This window comes from Camelina sativa, chromosome 7 (genome assembly GCF_000633955.1).
Source record: "Camelina sativa cultivar DH55 chromosome 7, Cs, whole genome shotgun sequence".
Taxonomy (NCBI): Eukaryota; Viridiplantae; Streptophyta; class Magnoliopsida; order Brassicales; family Brassicaceae; genus Camelina; species Camelina sativa.
Genome location: NC_025691.1, coordinates 3,789,866 through 3,807,976, shown reverse-complemented (window position 1 = coordinate 3,807,976; position 18,111 = coordinate 3,789,866). Strand labels below are relative to the sequence as shown.

Sequence of the window (18,111 nt, the reverse complement as noted above, 5' to 3'; positions counted from 1 at the left end):
TTGTGTCTCACTTTTCGCGTCTTCGTGTGTTTCCTGTAACTTGAGCAGTTGGTCTAGGCAATTGAAGGCGAAGTGGCCGGTCTTGTCACAATGAAAACATGTTATTTTCGACATATCTCGACCTTCGCCAAAGCCTCGTCCTCCACCAGAGCGCCCACGACCTCTTCCTCTGTAAAAGGATCTTCCACCTCGTCCTCTGTTTCGATATTCTCTATTATAGTCACAGTTTGTGTAGTTAGACTGTCCCTCCATGTTCGCATATAGTAGCTTGGTCTGATCTTCTTGTGTATCTTCTTCTTCTGAGATTCGTTCTTCATACGCTTTCAAGCGTCCAACAATATCCACAAACCTTGTGGTATTGAGCTCCAGCACTTGCTCCAACGATGCAACCATGTGTATGAATTTTGCTCTTGGAAGACACTTTAAAAACTTCTTCACCATCTTTGATTCTTCAAGATTTTCTCCCAGTGCAGCCGTCTTGGCTGAAATTTCAGATAATCTTCCCACAAACTCATCTATCTTCTCAGTGTCCTTCATGCGAAGTCGATCAAACTCAGCCATAAGAGTCTGCAGACGAGCTTCTTTCACCCTCTCTGCTCCCACATGTCTTGCCTTGATTGCTTCCCACATCTTCTTCGCCGAGTCAAGTTCGCCGACTTGCAAGGTAAGAGATTCAGGTATAGATTGAACAAGTAAGGCAATCGCCATGTTGTTTTTGTCAGCATTGATGGCGTCTGTTGCAGACTCTGGTTCTATGACCTCCCACACCTTATGAACTCTAAGGGCAATCCTCATCTTCATGGCCCACACGGTGTAGTTTACTGTATTTAGCATCGGACATGAGATAGAAGGAGATCCTCCTCCTTCTTTTGGTGTGACGGTTGAGACGGTAAGATCTCCCATCTTTGATACTCGTCTGAAGCTCTGATACTAATTCTTGTTTTCAAGCTTTGGGATTCAAACTTTAAAGGAACAACTCATCTTTTTTATTAAGGAAAATTACTCAAAACCTTAATCTCTCAATCTTAAATCTCACACTAAGGTATGTCACAACTCAACACCCTTATATAAAAAACACCAAATCAAATCCTATTCCTAATTGGAAAACCTTTGTTTAGATAACTCCTAAACAAAACTCAATCTTAACTCTTAACAAAACACAAACTAGTTAGAAATAGGATGACTTCTAACTTAGTCTATCCAACACAATTTACAAGAGACCTTGGAAGTGATATAGGAAATGAGAGTAGTTGCCGCACATGTGAAGTCAAGATAAGAAGAAGTGGATCACGTGTGATGGTGAACTGATGGAAATGGGAAAGCAATGTCAACGTAACGGCAAACGGACGTTAGTTAACACTGTTTGTTAGCTTAGTATAAGAGCACATGTTAGCTCACATTTCTCATTTGCAAAAATATCTGAATTGTTGTTTTTTATTTTCTGGGTTTGGTGACATGTTCCTCATCAGCTTGCTGGAGCTTCTCTCTTGAGACTCTTGTAGATGAGAAGTTGATGTTGCGTTTCTTGTGAACGTTATATCAAGTTTTATCAATTGTGTGTTTTGAATCTATTGTGTTTTGAGTTCTCTGTTTTACGTTAACAATGGTATCAGAGCATCGTCTTTCCTCGGAATCAATGACAGAAGAGGATGTGGCTCTTGTAACGGCGGAATCATTGGGGTTAAGAGTTAGGAAGATTCGTCGGAGAATTTCATGGGAAGAGTTTAACGAGAGATGGTTCAAAGGCCTTTGTATGTTTTGCGATGAATTGGAAACTCCAGATCACCATCTTCTTCACAAGAATTCAGGAATTCTCATTATGAATTGTGATCAAGATGAAGCGCTCGATGATGAAGAATTGGTTGAAACTGAAGTTGCAACAAAATTGATTGAAAATGAGGATCGAGTAGTGAACAATGAAGCAAACACAAAAGCGATTTCAGCAATTGCTAAAAAGAATCGATTCCACCATTTCAGATGGTGACAAAGGAGGAATCAGTTGTGGAATCTACTTGTGTTCAGCATGCGAACTTGGTTTTACAACATCAGGTTCCAATTTCATCTTTGGAACATAGCCTTAATTTCTGTAAACCAACTTTGGATGTTTGTGAGGAGTTGTCATACACATTTGCAATGGTGGGAATCGATCAAGTTCAATTTCAATCTGGTTTTGAATGTGTAAAAGGCAAAGACAGTGCACACCATATGTTCGACAGAATGCTTCTTAGGGGATACAAATCACAACAAAGGAAGAAACTGAGTTTGTTTCCTAAGTTCTGGAAGTTCAAGTACAAAGAAGTCAAATTGTTGCGACTTCTACCACAAACTGAACACTATAATCTCAGGGGAGGAATGATTATCAAGCAACTTCATGAGAATAGTCCAGTGTATTATGGTGTTGATCAAAAGACAGGGTATGAGTTAGACATGTTTGGTTGGGACTATATGAAGCGAGTAACTCCGGATTATAGCAAAGTGAAGGGTATGTGTGAAGTGACCGAGTTCGAAGGAATCAAGTCAAGAGGAAAATTCACTGGTTTTGTCTTAGTAGTGGCTGATTGCTATGAACAACCAACAGGTGGAAAAAATGGTGCAGATCATGGATGTTCAAATTCAGAAAAACTAAGAACAAAGAAGAACACAAACCTGGTTAAATCTTGGATGTTCAAATTTAGAAAAAAGAAGAGTGGTGAAGGTCATGGAGAACAATCTGTACATGATCGGATTATACTGGTGCAAGAGCAGCTGTTGCAAACCAGTTTGTTCATTCAAGGACTCATGCAAAATAGAAAGACCAAGTTTCTCAAGCATTGGTTGTTCAGAAGTGATTGTTTCAAGAAAGATGATCTGTTGTATCATGAAACACTTCAAATATGGCCATTTATCAGATTCAAGTTCTGGAAGTTCAAATTCTTGAACAGAAATTTGCAGAAAACCGGTTTACCAATAGAGAAGGATATGGGAAACCAAGATGAGATGTTCATTGTGATGAGTGTATTCTTGCTGTTGAATGGAATGGATCATTCTTTCAGTGATAAGGTATTGATCCAGCTGCTGGAATGGGGAGATTGTGCAGAGGATTGGACTCAAAAAATGTCTGTTGTCATCTGTTTTATCTTGAGGAAATATTTACACTTGAGTTTTGATTGTGAAGAACATGTGTTAGCTAGACCAAAGAGGAATCATGGTCTTTCTCTTGGATTGCAGACAAGGTGTTTCACACATTATGCAGCAACCGGGGATGTACAGAAGATTGTGGGCAATGTGGCTCCTAATGTTGAGAGGTTCCAAATCAAACACAAATGGCGATTTAAACTCTTGCCATCAATCTTAGAGCTTAATATTGAGTGTGGGGTTGTTTACAACTATAAGAACCAGCTAATCTCTATAGCCTTCAAATGGAGTATACAATGGCAGTTTCCTTGTCAAATCAGTAGTCCATTCACTACCAAACCTTGAGGTCAAGGTTTCTTGAAAGGGGAGATTTGATACAGGAAATGAGATGAATGGCTCATGTGGAAGAAAGGGTGACACGTGGAGTTTAATGGTTGGTGGAAGTGAGGAAAAATATGTGGAGCTATGTGATCGGAGCAAGCAGGCTTTAAGAGGGAACTATTCATCATCATCTTCATTATGCAAAAACAGAATCTGAGAATTGTAGTTTGTTTTATCTTCTTCTTCGTTTCTTCTCCGTGTGAGACTATGGTGTTGTACTCATCTTGATTGAGATCTCTCCGTAAGATCTTTGTCATTTGAGATATCGGCTTGCGTTTTATGAACGTTAGCTCGATTGGTTACAGTAACGATTTGAATTGAAGTATTGGTGGTTTTTTTCTTTATCAAAGGTATCAGAGCATTGAATTGTTCAATAAATTCAATAAAAGGTATTAAGTATTGTATTCTCCAATCATGTACCGGCCACCTTAACGATTGTATTGTCCACAATAAATTGTTCATCAAGTGTAAACTGTTGCAGGCATTGTAAAATTGGTATTTGTTGTTCCTTGCAATCTTTTGTGTCAAACAAAAATGCCTCTGCTTGATATTCCCTTCTTGATAAGCTGTACGACACTTCATGCTGCAGCAGAACAAAGAGACAACACAAGCACATTCTGAACTTCAATCTCCAATAACGCCACACCGCCAAATAGTAAGTCATGCTCAAATAGGAAGAAAACAGACGCTTGACACCCTCTTGTACATATTTGTACTTGAGCATCCATGTCTTATAACATATTCTCTTCTTCTTTTTCTTAAGCTCTGCAATTTTGTGCATGGTCGGAGAGTTGTTCTGCAGGCCTGCCCTCAAGAGAGGTTGTTTTGCAGCCACATTCAGAAATGGAAAACTCCCAGGCCCATCATCGCTTGAATTCTGCATCAATCCTAAGAATTCATACGCCTTACAATCCCAAGGACTGACCAAATTCAACAACACCATCCCCGAAATTGATTGTAGGAACCCAAATCCCCCTTTGTTCGTCAACTGTAGCAGCACCACTCCGCACCCCAGCTGTTGTACTCCAAACTGTGCCAGAATCCTTTGAAAATTCAAATCTTTGAACCTGAATTTCCAAGTCTTATGAAACTTAGGTACCTTCCTTTGCAAATTCATATGGATGACACAAAAGAGAAACTGACAAGGCAGCTTGTGAGCAATAAATTTCATTTCACCAACAACAACACCAAAAGCAGTTTGGGCAACATCAATAACAGAATCAGATTGTAATTTCACCAAGAGATGCACAAACTCTATCAAGGCAACCACTTCTGATATATTCACTTCTAGACTGAAACATTGTTTTCTGTTTTTTGTATTTCTCAGCCACCACTCTTCTCATCACACCAAACAGCAAGGTCTATATCATGATTGTGTAATCTCTTGATTCCATGTTTCTGATTTTTGTATTTAAACATCCAAGATTTTGAGCCCTTTCCCTTCTTCCTCCGGTGCTGCAACCGATGGCCTCTATGAAGCATTCTGTCACACACTTGCCCAGCAACAAGTTTAACATGGAGAACTGTTGATTGCTCACTGTTGACCAATTCTTTTAAGACATTGGAAATGTCACTAACAGAGTCATGTTGCTGCCATAATTTCTTCCCTCCAACAAAGGCTTCTTGCTAATCACTCTCTTTCTTATAAGCACTTCCTTCTCTGACAAAAGTTTTATTAACCTTTATATCATAATCAGCTATTGTCGTTAGAAGATCAATATCACCCATGTGTTGCTTATGATGTTCGCTCATCATATATGTATCTGTTGCAAACTGGTGAGTTTTCCTGTGACTGAGAGACAATGTCGAAGTGAATGTCTCCACATAATGCACCATTAGTGACATATGATGAATACTCTCGCTATCCAATCTGAAAAGGAATTGTTGTGTATCCAACTGTCCCATAAGTCTCTTTTCTGCCACCATGATGGCCAAGAACAAACACGGAGAAGCGGCATATGTATTCTTCTTCTTTGTGTCTTCAAAACCAAATGAGAAATCCCTTGGTGCTAATTTCTGTTTGAACTTACACCTCCAAGACTTGTACCCTCTCGTTTTCTTCTTTATTCCTAGCATTTCTCTATATTGAAGCATTTTACCGAACACTTTGTGTGTAGAACAAATCTTCTTCATTCTTAACACTTCGCATCTCTCTCAACGCCACCTGCAACCTCAAATCTCCTATTACTGCTCTTTTGAACCCCTTCTTGCTCCATATTCTCGTTCTTCACCACATCTAGATTTTCCAATCCTAAATTTACTTCCCTAAGTTCAACACTCCTCAAAAGCTCAGAATTAGCAATAGGTACCTGAAATGGCGGAGTTGGTTCTTCTTCCACCAACGCTTTCTCTTCTGGAGCTTCATGTACCTCATTCATCGTACAATACTCAGTTGATGCACGAAATTCTTCATTAAGGAGCTGATTGTCGTCACCATCAATCATGAGAAGCCCTAATTTCTTGTGTTTGAAGTGGTGATCGGGAGTTTCCGGCTCTGCGCAGAACAAACATAATCCCTTCAACCATCTCTCTTCAATCTCTTCTAACGTCCGTTTGCCATTACATTGACATTGCTTTCCCATTTCCATCGGCTCACCATCGCACGTGATCCACTTCTTCTTATCTTGACTTCACATGTGCGGCAGCTACTCTCATTTCCTATATCAGGAAGCTTTCCTGTTAATTGATTGAAGCCAATGTCGAGTGTCTGTAGAGAGGTACCAACGTTAAACGCGTGAGGAATACTTCCTTCCAGATTGTTTTTCCAGAGATTCACAAAAATGAAGTTGGTAAGACATTGAGGAATTGGACCGGTGAACTTGTTGTTGTTAAGAACAAGGATTGTAAGCGAGCTTCTATTGCAGATTGAAAGAGGTATCTCCCCTGCAAAATTATTACCTTCAGCACTGAACCCTTGGATAGAGAGAGGCAGTTGAGGAAGTGCTCCTTCAAAATTGTTTGCATCCATGAATAAATTCTGCACTGATGAATTTATTAAAACTTCTGGTGAACCTTCGAAACCACTGAAGGAATTATCAAACATATCCACTGTCCTCAGACGAGGAAGGCTCCATAACCACTCAGGGATGTTTCCATGGAGTATGTTTGCGGATATGTCTATAATCTCCAAATATTGAAGATTTTTTAAGATTTTTGGAAACACGCTGATGTTGCAGTACCCTAAGCCCAACTGGTTAAGGGTCAATGGGATGTTTGAATCTGAACTTAAACTTTCCGGAGATATATTGTTTCCTAAAAGAGTGAGCATCTCCAAAGATTTGAGAGAGGAGAAGATATTTACGTCAATTGGGTAGCTAGTGTTTAGCAACGAAACGTCGAGCTCCTTGAGGTTGATGAGTTTTGAGATAGGCTCTAGGAGTTTTCCTTCAAAATGGTTAAACCCTAGATACATGATTTCGAGTTTAGATGAGGTAGAGGAGTTAGGAACTTCAATAGAGCCAACGAGATTGTTTTTACGCAGATCAAGAGATACTAAGAAAGGTAAAGTGAAAAGGTGAGAAGGAATGGTTCCAGAGAATTGATTATAACAAAGGTCTAGATAGATTTTGTACAAGTGGGAAACTACCTCTAAGCTTGTTTTGCTCAATGTACAACTCGAATATCCAAGTTAGGTTACTAATTGTCGGAGGAACTTGACCAGAAAATCCACTGGAGCTAAGAAATAAGACCTCTAATTTGTTGAGATTGCCAAATTTGGAAGGGATTGAGGAACTAAAGTTGTTGTTGGCAAGACTAAGAAAACTAAGGTGGTGCAACTCGAAGAGGCTACTGTTGGGATTCAGATTTCCAGACAAGTGATTATAGGAAAGTTCTAAAACGGAAAGCATGCTTAGGTTGTTAAATGAGGAATGAAATTGGCTGATAAAGCCATTAGAGGTAAGACCCAGAACCTCTAATTTGTTGAGATTACCAAACTCGGAAGGGAGTGAAGCGGAGGTGAAGTTGTTGTTAGAGAGATCAAGAAAACGGAGCTGATAAAACCGGAAAAGGCTACTGTTGGGCTTCATAGTTCCACTGAGACAGGCTCTGAGTCGTAGCTTCGTGACCGCACCCGTCGAGTTATCGCACCAGACTCTATTAGAGGGGTCACTATGGTTGCAGCCACGGGTGTCAAACTCGTTCTTGAACTGCGTAAAGGCTTTAATCTGGTGGGGACGGCAAGCAACAAGACCAACAGGATTATTTATATTGAATAAGCTTGAAGGGGAGACACAACAAAGTAAGAGTAGCGAGAGAAAAAGCAAACGCAGATGAAACTCCGGCATGATCGTCACGATGAGATCTTTCTACGAAGAGTGATTTTGGCTTAAGAAAAGTGAGAGAGAAGAATGGTATAAATAAAGATTTTTAGTTTTGCATTTTAGCACAACTTGACTTAGAAGAATTAGTTAGAGCTGTGACAGTGAAGTCTTTATTGTATTGGATCGAACTTGAAGAAAATATCTGCTAAACAGCTAACTGGGATTCAAGTCATGAAGTAAAATCCACGTTAGTTCAAAATTTCTAACGTATATAATAAGAGACGATATACACAAATATTAGGAGGATTAGGATTACTGATATTTGTTAGATTTGATCTTATCTCTTTTCTTAAGGCTCACGCAATTTCTAGCCTATATATATTGTACTCCTCACAATTGATACAATATACGAAAACATTTAGAGCAATTCTCTACTTTGACAGTATAGCTTGTAATTGGAATTAATCAGGTCAAAGCTCCTCACATGTGTTCAAACTACAGAAGTAAAATAATATAACGAAAAACACATTGGATACGTTTGTCAGCTTGTGGATCAGAGACGTATGTAGCTCTTAATAGTGATTGATTTACGAAGAAGAACAGCCACTCTTTTGCTTTGTTTGTGTATTGGTAAAGTGATCACGTTGTGGACCTTGTGGTTTAGGTGACAAAAGATCGCTATAAACGGAACAAAAAACGTTAAGCTAAGCAAAAGAACTAAATAGAAACATGATCGAGATGATTTTTTTTCTTTTCCACATTTCTTTATCAATAGATTCTTCATATATAGGAGGATAAGCACATTTACAGATACAGTCACCGTCGCGAATTCTGGAGCATAAGTTACTTACCGATTGATATTGACCATAGACGTGTCACACACGTACCGTGTAAGGTAAGGAGAGGGAGTTTCGAGGATTTTTGTGTTTAGTTTTGTGGGCTGACTTGACTAGTGACTAATGTCTACGGGCCTCTTTAAGCTATTCAAGAAAATATTAAGAGCCTCAACAAAAGTTCTAATTAAGAGGCTAAGATTTAAATTGTGATCTTCAAATAGAACCATTTATAGAAAAACTCTTCATAATAGTAAAGGAGAAGAAGAAAACGAAAACGTGAAAGTTTCCTTAACTAGATTTGGAGGCGATTTTTGGGCGACTAGGGTTTTTATTGCTTCTTGTGCACGTATGGAGCCGCCGGGGGCTTCTCCAGGACAGGGGGCTTCTCCGGAGAGTGATAACGGGGTGCAGGATGTGGTGACGGGTGTTCAAGCTCCGCTCATGAGCCAAGGGGATTCCTCTTTGGCAAAGGGAGATGGAGATCTGAGGGAGAATCGAAACTGGCTTAAGGTAGCGAAAAACATGTTTTTACTCAACAGAGTTTTCAAGTGGTTGAGGTTGAAGGGAAGGAGAAGGTGGTTGTCCCACAAGATGTGTTTGTGGGAGCTAGGCCTTTGTGGGAAGATTTTCTTATTGGCACATTCCTGAATCAGAAAGCTCCACATGTGGGTAAAATCCACATGATTGTTAACAAGATATGGCGGTTAGGGGATAAATCTACCTTGATTGATGTATTTGCTGTTAATGAATCTATGGTGAAGTTTAGGATCCGCAATGATAATATGAGAAGTAGGGTTTTAAACAGAGGAATGTGGAACATCATGGATATTCCCATGCTTGTGTCTAAGTGGTCACCGTATGCAGCAGACTCGCAGCCGGCGATGAAGTCAATCCCTCTGTGGGTCACTTTGCGGAATGTTCCTCCGTCTATGTTCACGGACAAGGGGTTGGAATATCTTTTTAGCGCGGTGGGTAAACCGATCCGTTTTCACCTGAGAACTGAAGCTTGTGTTAGTTTTGATGAAGCTCAGATGTTGGTTTAGGCAGATTTAACAAAAGTTTTGCCACGGGAGTATGTATGTGGAGGGGAGGAAGAAGGTGAGATTGCTACTATCATTAAGTTCGAATATCCATGGTTGCCACCGCGGTGTAGTCGATGTCATAAATGGGGGCATTCAACTGTAAACTTCCTCTCTCATGTGCGGTCTGAGAGTGTGGTGATCAGGGACGAGGTTCTTTTGCCATCTGTTCCTTCGGCTGAGATTTCTTCGGCTCTCCTTCGATGAATGGTGATGGTGATAAGGACCTAGTGGAACGACATACATAGAATCCCAGGTTAGTAGTGCAGATATGGCGGGGGTACAAGAGAAGGAGGGGTCGGATAAGGAGAAGGCGGGGTCTGATAAGGAATGGATCACTCCTTCAAAAACTGGGCGTAGTCCGGGAAAGTTTTCAGAGGGTTTAAAGCCTAGCGCAGGTGCCATCCTTTCGAATACATACTCAGTGCTGGGAGAAGAGGACGGAGTCTTTGAGGAACCAATGCAGGTGGAGACTGCCTCGATTCCTTCGACTGTTGTGATTCCTCCTAAGGAGGTTCCGGACCCTGCAGTGATGGGGGGTAAGGATAAGGACCGAGGGGAGGAGCCAACTGTGTTGCTTAGGCCTTCTCTGCCTCGTGAATCTAAATCTTCCCATGAAACAGTTTCAACAGCTTCTAATCAATCTTCTAGAGTTTACTCTAGGGATCAGAGCAGGAAGCCTACCCAAAAACACTTTTAGATGTCAGGGTTCTGCTGGAATGTTCGGGGCTTCAATAAAACATCAAAACATTCCGTGATACAAAAGTGGTTAAGGGAGAGTAATTTTCAATTTGGCTGTTTGCTAGAAACTTGGGTAAGGGAGAAGAATGCTAAACGTATAGGAGATAAGGTGTTTAAGGATTGGTCGGTTTTGATGAATTATGAGTTCAACCGACGTGGTCGTTTATGGATTGTTTGGAGTAATAAGGTTCGGATGACTCCGTTTTATAAAAGTGAGCAACTGATCACTTGTTCGATTAAGTTGGAGGATCAACCAGAAGAGTTTTTTTGTTCTTTTGTGTATGCGTTGAACACGGGGGAGCAACACAAAGTCTTATGGCAGGAGTTGAAAGACCATGCTGATTCTCCGATTATCAATTCAAAACCGTTGGTGCTTATGGGGGATTTTAATGAAACCCTCGATATGGCCGAACATTCACGGGTAGCTGACCATCCCATGGTTACAAGTGGAATGAGGGACTTTCAGGATGTTGTGGGTTATTGTTCGCTTACTGATCTTGCCTCTAATGGTCCGTTATTTACCTGGTGGAACAAGCAGGACCAGGATCCTATCATGAAGAAGTTGGATAGGGTGATGGTAAATGATATGTGGCTGCAACGGTTCCCGCGGGCTTACAATGTATTTGAGGCGGGGGGTTGTTCAGATCATTTGCGCAGCAAGTTGCATATGCAGAGTGATGACAATACCAAGAAACATAGGCCGTTTAAATTTGCTAATGTTCTCACGGAGATGGATGAGTTTTGGCCTATGGTTGATACTTATTGGCAGACAACACAACCTCTGTTTTTATCCACCTCAACTCTGTTTCGTTTTCACAAAAAAATTGAAGGGATTAAAGCCATTGGTTCGGCGATTGGCGAAAGATAGGTTGAGTAATCTGGAGAGCGATCTCAAGCTGCTTTTGAGGATCTATGTGTGAAACAGAATAAGAATCTGGCCAATCCTACTGTATTAACTATGGAGGAGGAAAATGAAGCTTTTCTACGCTGGGATCAGGTTGCCTCATTGGAAGAGAAGTTTCTCAAACAGAGGTCAAAGTTACGTTGGCTTAAGGTAGGAGATAAAAACAACAAAGCGTTTCATAGGGCTGTTGCAACTCGGAAGGCGATGAACACTATTAATGAAGTAACTTGTCCGAATGGTACTGTTGCTAAGGGTGAAGAGGTCAAGTTGGAGGCTGAGAGGTATTTTAAAGAATTTATGCAGCAGCAGCCTATAGGTTTTGAGGGGGCAGAGGTTGCCATGCTCCAGGACCTATTGCCCTACCGTTGTTCGGCGACCGAGCAAACTCGACTTGTAGCACCTGTTACCAAAGAGGAGATCAAATTGGTTTTATTCGCAATGCCAAACGATAAGTCTCCTGGTCCGGATGGCTTTACTTCTGAGTTCTATAAGGCGACATGGGATATTATAGGTGAGGAGTTTTCACTTGCGGTTAAATCTTTCTTTGTTTAAGGTTTTCTGCCAAAAGGAATAAATTCTACCATACTAGCTCTTATACCAAAGAAATTGGAGGCTCTGGAAATGCGGGATTACAGGCCTATTTCTTGTTGCAATGTTCTATATAAGGTCATTTCAAAGATTCTTGCAAACAGGTTGAAGGTGGTGTTACTTAGTTTCATTGCAGGAAATCAATCGGCTTTTGTTAAAGACCGGTTGTTGATCGAGAATGTGTTGCTTGCCACTGAATTGGTTAAGAATTATCACAAGGAGTCAATCTCAGAGCGTTGTGCAGTTAAGATCGATATTTCGAAAGCTTTCAACTCTGTTCAATGGCCTTTCCTGTTAAATGTTCTGTCGGCTCTAGAGTTGCCTCCTGAGTTCATCCATTGGGTTAGATTATGTGTTACCACTGCCTCTTTCTCAGTTCAAGTGAATGGGGAGCTTGTTGGGTATTTTCCAAGCTCCAGGGGTCTCCGACAAGGTTGTTCCCTCTCTCCCTATTTGTTTGTGATCTGTATGGATGTTCTGTCTAAGCTTTTAGATTCTGCTGCTGGCGCAGGAAGATTTGGTTACCACCCGAGATGTAAAGATATCAATCTGACTCATTTAAGCTTTGCTGATGATCTAATGATACTCTCTGATGGCAAACCCCGTTCCATTGAGGGCATTGTCTCGATCTTTGACCAGTTTGCTAAGCTATCGGGTCTTAAGATCAGCTTGGAAAAATTGACTCTGTATCTTGCCGGCGTTTCTGCTGGTGACCGCCAGCTTATTGAGAATCAGTTTGATTTAGTCCTGGGAGAGTTGCCGGGTAGATACTTGGGCTTGCCACTGGTGACTAAGTCTTTTACGGTTTCTGACAACACACCTTTACTTGAGCAGATAAGGCGCCAGATTGGTTCTTGGACGACACGCTATCTATCCTTTGCGGGCTGTTTTAATCTTGTCAGCTCGGTTCTTTGGAGTATTTGTAACTTCTGGTTGAGTGCCTTCCGGCTTCCCCGTGCTTGTATTAGGGAAGTGGACAAAATATGCTCTGCATTCTTATGGTCTGGGACTGATTTGAATCCAAAGAAAGCAAAGTTGCAGTGGGAAGTTGTATGTAAACCGCGACGGGAGGGGGGACTTGGTCTTCGAAGCTTAAAAGAGGCCAATGATGTGTGTTGCGTCAAGTTGGTTTGGAGGATACTCTCACATGGTCGCTCTTTCTAGGTACAATGGGTGGATAGTTATTTGTTAAAGGGGCGGTCTCTATGGGTGATCAAGGAGACCACATGTGCGGGCTCTTGGATTTGGCGAAAGATCCTCAAATATAGAGAAGTGGCAAACACTCTGAGCAAGGTGGAGGTGGGAAACGGGCTGCACACATCGTTTTGGTTTGATACCTGGTCGTCGTTAGGCAGGTTGGTGGATGTCGCAGGGTCCCGTGGGGTTGTGGACTTGGGGATTAGCCGAACAATGACAGTTGCTGAGGCTTGGTCCACACGGCATCGACGGAGACATCGTCTCCTACACCTCCTCTCCATTGAGAATGAACTACAGTTGCAGTATCAGCGTAGAACAAAGTCTGCAGATTTGGTTATGTGGAAAGGGAGGGGGGATAAGTACAACTCAGTTTTCTCTACCAATGACACTTGGAATAATATACGCTCCACATCTGCTGAGGTCTCCTGGCACAAAGCGATTTGGTTTGCTCATGCGACTCCCAAATATACCTTTTGTACCTGGCTAGCAATTCATGATAAATTGGCGATAGGGGAGAGAATGTTGCGGTGGAACATTGGTGCTATCGGGACCTGTCTTCTTTGCCAACAAATTCTTGAAATCCGTTCTCACCTGTTTTTTGCTTGTCGGTTTTCTTCAGAGGTGTGGGCTGCAACAGCCAAGGGGGTGTTTCGTTACCACTACACCACTGATTGGTACCCGCTCCTCACATACTTAGCAGACAATTGCCTCGACTTTTTGGCTAGCTTTTTACTTCGTTATGTTTTTCAATTAGTGGTGTACACCATCTGGCGGGAAAGAAATGGACGGCGACATGGTCAACATCCTAACTCACCTGGGCAGTTAATCAAGTGGATTGATCGCAACGTTCGGGATCAGATTCTGGCTATTCAACGACAAGGGGATCAGCGCTTCTGCAACGGTCTTCAGTTTTGGTTTCAAACACGAATATAAGTTTTGGGCTTCTCCTTAATGTAGTCTAAACTTCCAAACACATTTCAACTTTCCGCTGCACTAGTTGTACAAACGCTAGTTTTTCTTTGAATATAATTTAACATTAGATTCAAAAAAAAAAATAGAACCATTTACCAGAATCAATCAAGCTCTTGGGGATTGCATATGTACATTAGGTCTTTGTGCTCGTGGTGATGACCTGAAATTCTTTAACTTCTAATCAAAGATCTACTGTTGAGTTTGTGCTGTTTCTTTCAGTCTCCTGATTTTTGCTTTGATGATGCTAACTAAATTAATTAACCTACTATATATACCTCTGTTACAGTTGCATATTATCTACCGTGTGAAAACAAATTAACACGGAGGATAAATCTCATAGTACTATGCAGAGACGTTTGTGCGTTAATATGATGCATATATTATTCAAAATCACATTTTTTAAAACATTTTTTACATCAAAAGACCTTTATATTAGTGTAAAGTGTGTAACAAACCACACGTAAACAGAGAATTCACCATACCTTATAGGAAAACAAATAGAACAGAGCATCTGACAAAGATAAAACAAACACAGAAGAAACTTCAATTACAAGACCAACAAAAACTTGACAGACAACCAAAGGACAAAACTAAAAAACGAAATAGTCCGGCCTGTATGAAGCAATGACTTGTGCTATTACCAATCCAAGCAACACTCCAGACCCGTACCCTATTGCCACTGCTTTCCAATTCAACACTTCTTCTTCTTCTTCTTTCTCCTCTTCTTGCTCATGGTGTTGCAACGGAGGTGCACTAGTGCTGAAGCAAGTGTCATCCAGAGGGAGACCACAGAGCCCTGCATTCCCTTCAAAGGAGGATTTAGCTTGCCCAGTAATCTGCGTACCTTGTGGTATTTCACCCTTGAGTTGGTTATGAGACACATTTATGAACGCCAAAAACGAGAGGCTCCCGAGTCCATTAGGAATAGTCCCCGAGAGTTGGTTTCTTGACATGTCTAGTGACTCGAGCTCCTTAAGATTGGCCACAGACAGAGGAATATGGCCTGAGAAGGCGTTGTTCGATAGGTTGAGCGCAATCAGTGCCTTCAAAAGACCAATAGATTCAGGAATCTGTCCTTCCAGTCTGTTCCCAGAAAAATCCATGGTGGCAAAGGAAGTGAGGACCTTGGCTTGCTCCATGTGTAAACCTTTGTATTGTAAATCTATAGCATCCATATAACCATAGCCGCCTTGATCATACATCAACTTCTCGTATGCCATATATAAACCCCCATACTCATTCATCTCGGTTGATGATGCTTTCCAATTCACAAAGTAATCATGCGGCAAGCTTCCACTAAACTTATTGTCGGAAATCTCAAATATCCTTAGCTCTGGAAACCCGAGAGGTCCTTGACGAGGAGGAGAGATAGGACCAAAAAATTTGTTTGAGCGGAGGGTGAGGACTTGCAAATTCGGTAGAGCTTTGAGCCAGAAGGGAAACTTGTCTTCAATTTTGTTGTTTATGACGCTTAGAAACTTAAGAGATGAGCAATTCACAAGAGACCTTGGAAGCTTCCCTGTTAATCGGTTATAGCTAACATCAAGTGTCCGTAGAGAGGCACCGGCACAGACGGCGTCAGGGATACTTCCTTCCAGGTTGTTGTTCCGGAGATACATAAGTTCCAAATTACTCAAACATTGAGGAATCGGACCAGTGAAGTTGTTGTAGGATAGATCGATACTAGTGAGAGAGCTTATGTTGCAGATTGAAAGAGGTATCTCACCTGCAAAATTATTTCTACCCACAGAGAAGCCTTTGATAAAGAGCGGTAGATTAGGAAATGCTCCTTCAAACATGTTTGAATCCAACAATAAAAACATCACTGACGAATTTACTAAAACTTCCGCCGAACCTTGGAAACCTGTAAAATAATTATTTTCAATAATCACTGACCTCAGACGAGGAAGGCTCCATAACCACTCAGGGATTTTTCCTTCCATTCTATTGTTGGATAAGTCTAGAAACTGCAACTTCTCAAGGGTCCTTAAGATGCTCGGGAACTCGTTGATGTCGCAGTGCTTCAAGGTCAACATTTCCAAGGTCAACGGGATGTATGAATTTGAACTTAAACTGTCCGCAGATATTCTGTTGCCGGAAAGGTCGAGAGACGTCAAAGATTTTAGAGAGGAGACGAGGTTTAAGTCTATTGGGTAGCTTGTGTTTAGGAAAGAAAGGTCAAGATACTTAAGATTGGTGAGCTTTGAGATAGACTCTAGGATTTTTCCTTCAAAATGGTTAACCCCAAGGTACATGAACTCAAGCCTAGATGAGGTAGGGGAGTTAGAAACTTCGATTGAACCAGCAAGATTGTTTCCACGCAAATCAAGTTTTGATAAGAAAGGTAGAGTGAGGAGAGAAGAAGGGATGACTCCAAAAAAATTATTATGTGAAAGGTCTATTACGGAGAGGTTGGTTAGATTCTGTACAAGTGGGAAACTACTAGTGAGCTCGTTTCGGTCAAGCCGCAAGTTAGTTAACCGGGTCAGGTTACTAATTGTGGAAGGAACTTGACCAGAAAACCCATTAGAGGAAAGAAACAAGTACTCTAATCTGTGGAGGTTGCCAAATTTGGAAGGGAGTGAGGAACTAAAGTTGTTGAAAGAGAGGTCAAGGTAACGTAGGTGGTAAAATTCAAAGAGACTACTGTTGGGATTGAGAGTCCCGGAGAAGTGGTTATATGAAAGGTCTAAAACAGCGAGCTTGCTTAGACTCCGTACAAGTGGGAAACTACCAGTGAGCTTGTTATAGGAAATGTCTAATTGAGAAAGCAGGCTTAGGTTACTGAATGAGGAAGGGACTTGGCCGAGGAAGCCATTAGAGGAAAGAAACAAACCCTCTAATCTTTTGAGATTTCCAAACTCGGAAGGGAGTGAAGAGGAGGCAAAGTTATTGTTTTGGAGATCAACGTAACGAAGCTGATGAAACCCGAAGAGGCTGCTGCTGGGCTTCAGAGTTCCACGGAGACATTCCCTTAGCTGTAGCACTGTGACGGCACCCGTCGCGTTATCGCACCAAACTCCATTAAAGTGGTCACTGTGGTTGCAACCACGGGTGTCAAACTCGTTCATGAACTGTGTAAAAGCTTGAATCTGGTGGGGACGACAGGCCACAATACCAGTAAAATGAATTTTTAAAGTAAAAATGCTTGCATGGGAGACGCAACAGAGTAAAAGTAGCGAAAGAAAATGAAAATGCAAATGCAACTTCGACATCGTTGTAATGAAATATTTTTAAAAGAATGATTTTGGTTAAGAAATGTGAGAGAGAAGATGGGTATAAATACAGATATGTGGTTTTGCACTGGAGCACAACAATTTGACGAAGAAAAAGTTAAAGCTATGTCAAGTCTATGACTCTATGTATTCGCGAATAGAATGGTTAAGCCACTAAAATCCTGAAGTGATTTCTACGTTACTTAAAAATCTCTTAACGTATAACTTGGGATTGGAATCATTCCCTTGACATATAATGTCAATCACATATATATGTTCAAGATTACAAAAATAAATGTAGCATAACGACAAAAACACATTGGATACGTTTGTCGAAGAATTTAGAATTAGAGCTATGTGAAGTCTTTGTATTCGGGCTTGAAGAAAAGTATTGTTAAGCAGCTACGTGCCACTCAAATCATGAAGAGTATTCCACGCTGATAGAACTGGAATTGTATGAGTATGAAACTTTTCACATATGTTCAAAATTACAGAAATAAACGTAGCATAACGACAAACACATTGGATACGTTTGTCAGCTTGTGGATCGAAGACTTTTGTAGCTCTTTAAAACCATAAAATCTTAATAAATCTCTAGAATATTCTAGAAATTTTTAAAAAAGTAAATATTTAAATAAATGAAATTTTTTCATATTTCTTTATCAAAAATTCTCCATAAGAGGATGAACACATTTACAGATACAAGGTTACATCTGTAAAGATCCTGCCACTTTATATTACCAATTGATATTGACATCTAAACTCTATGGTTTTGATTGGTGAACATAAACAAATTGTTACAAGTGGTATAATTTTTAATTT

The 18,111-nt window shown here is 40.8% G+C and overlaps 4 protein-coding genes across 6 annotated transcripts; 2 read left to right on the top strand and 2 right to left on the bottom strand.

Annotated features, from left to right (window-relative positions):
* LOC104700188 lies at positions 1,426–4,773 on the top strand. 3 transcript variants are annotated; one of them, XM_010415660.1, is made up of 3 exons: positions 1,426–3,884; positions 3,977–4,150; positions 4,259–4,773. In XM_010415660.1, the coding sequence occupies exon 1, from the start codon at positions 1,978–1,980 to the stop codon at positions 3,457–3,459; it is 1,482 nt and encodes a 493-aa protein (XP_010413962.1). In that variant the 5' UTR covers positions 1,426–1,977; the 3' UTR covers positions 3,460–3,884; positions 3,977–4,150; positions 4,259–4,773. The 3 variants fall into 3 exon arrangements, with proteins under 3 accessions (XP_010413962.1, XP_010413963.1, XP_010413961.1); XM_010415661.1 differs by having other exon boundaries at positions 1,426–3,990; positions 4,085–4,150; XM_010415659.1 differs by having other exon boundaries at positions 1,426–4,150.
* LOC104704257 (receptor-like protein 12) lies at positions 5,631–7,781 on the bottom strand. The gene is made up of 3 exons (XM_010420374.1): positions 7,082–7,781; positions 6,043–6,987; positions 5,631–5,989 (listed from the first exon to the last, which is right to left on the bottom strand). The coding sequence occupies exons 1-3, from the start codon at positions 7,779–7,781 to the stop codon at positions 5,631–5,633; spliced, it is 2,004 nt and encodes a 667-aa protein (XP_010418676.1).
* Positions 9,944–11,281, top strand: LOC104704256. The gene is made up of 2 exons (XM_010420373.1): positions 9,944–10,211; positions 10,479–11,281. Exons 1-2 carry the CDS (start codon positions 9,944–9,946, stop codon positions 11,279–11,281), a joined length of 1,071 nt encoding a protein of 356 aa, XP_010418675.1.
* Positions 14,596–17,371, bottom strand: LOC104700187 (receptor-like protein 12). Its single transcript, XM_010415658.2, has one exon. The coding sequence runs from the start codon at positions 17,287–17,289 to the stop codon at positions 14,665–14,667; it is 2,625 nt and encodes an 874-aa protein (XP_010413960.1). The 5' UTR covers positions 17,290–17,371; the 3' UTR covers positions 14,596–14,664.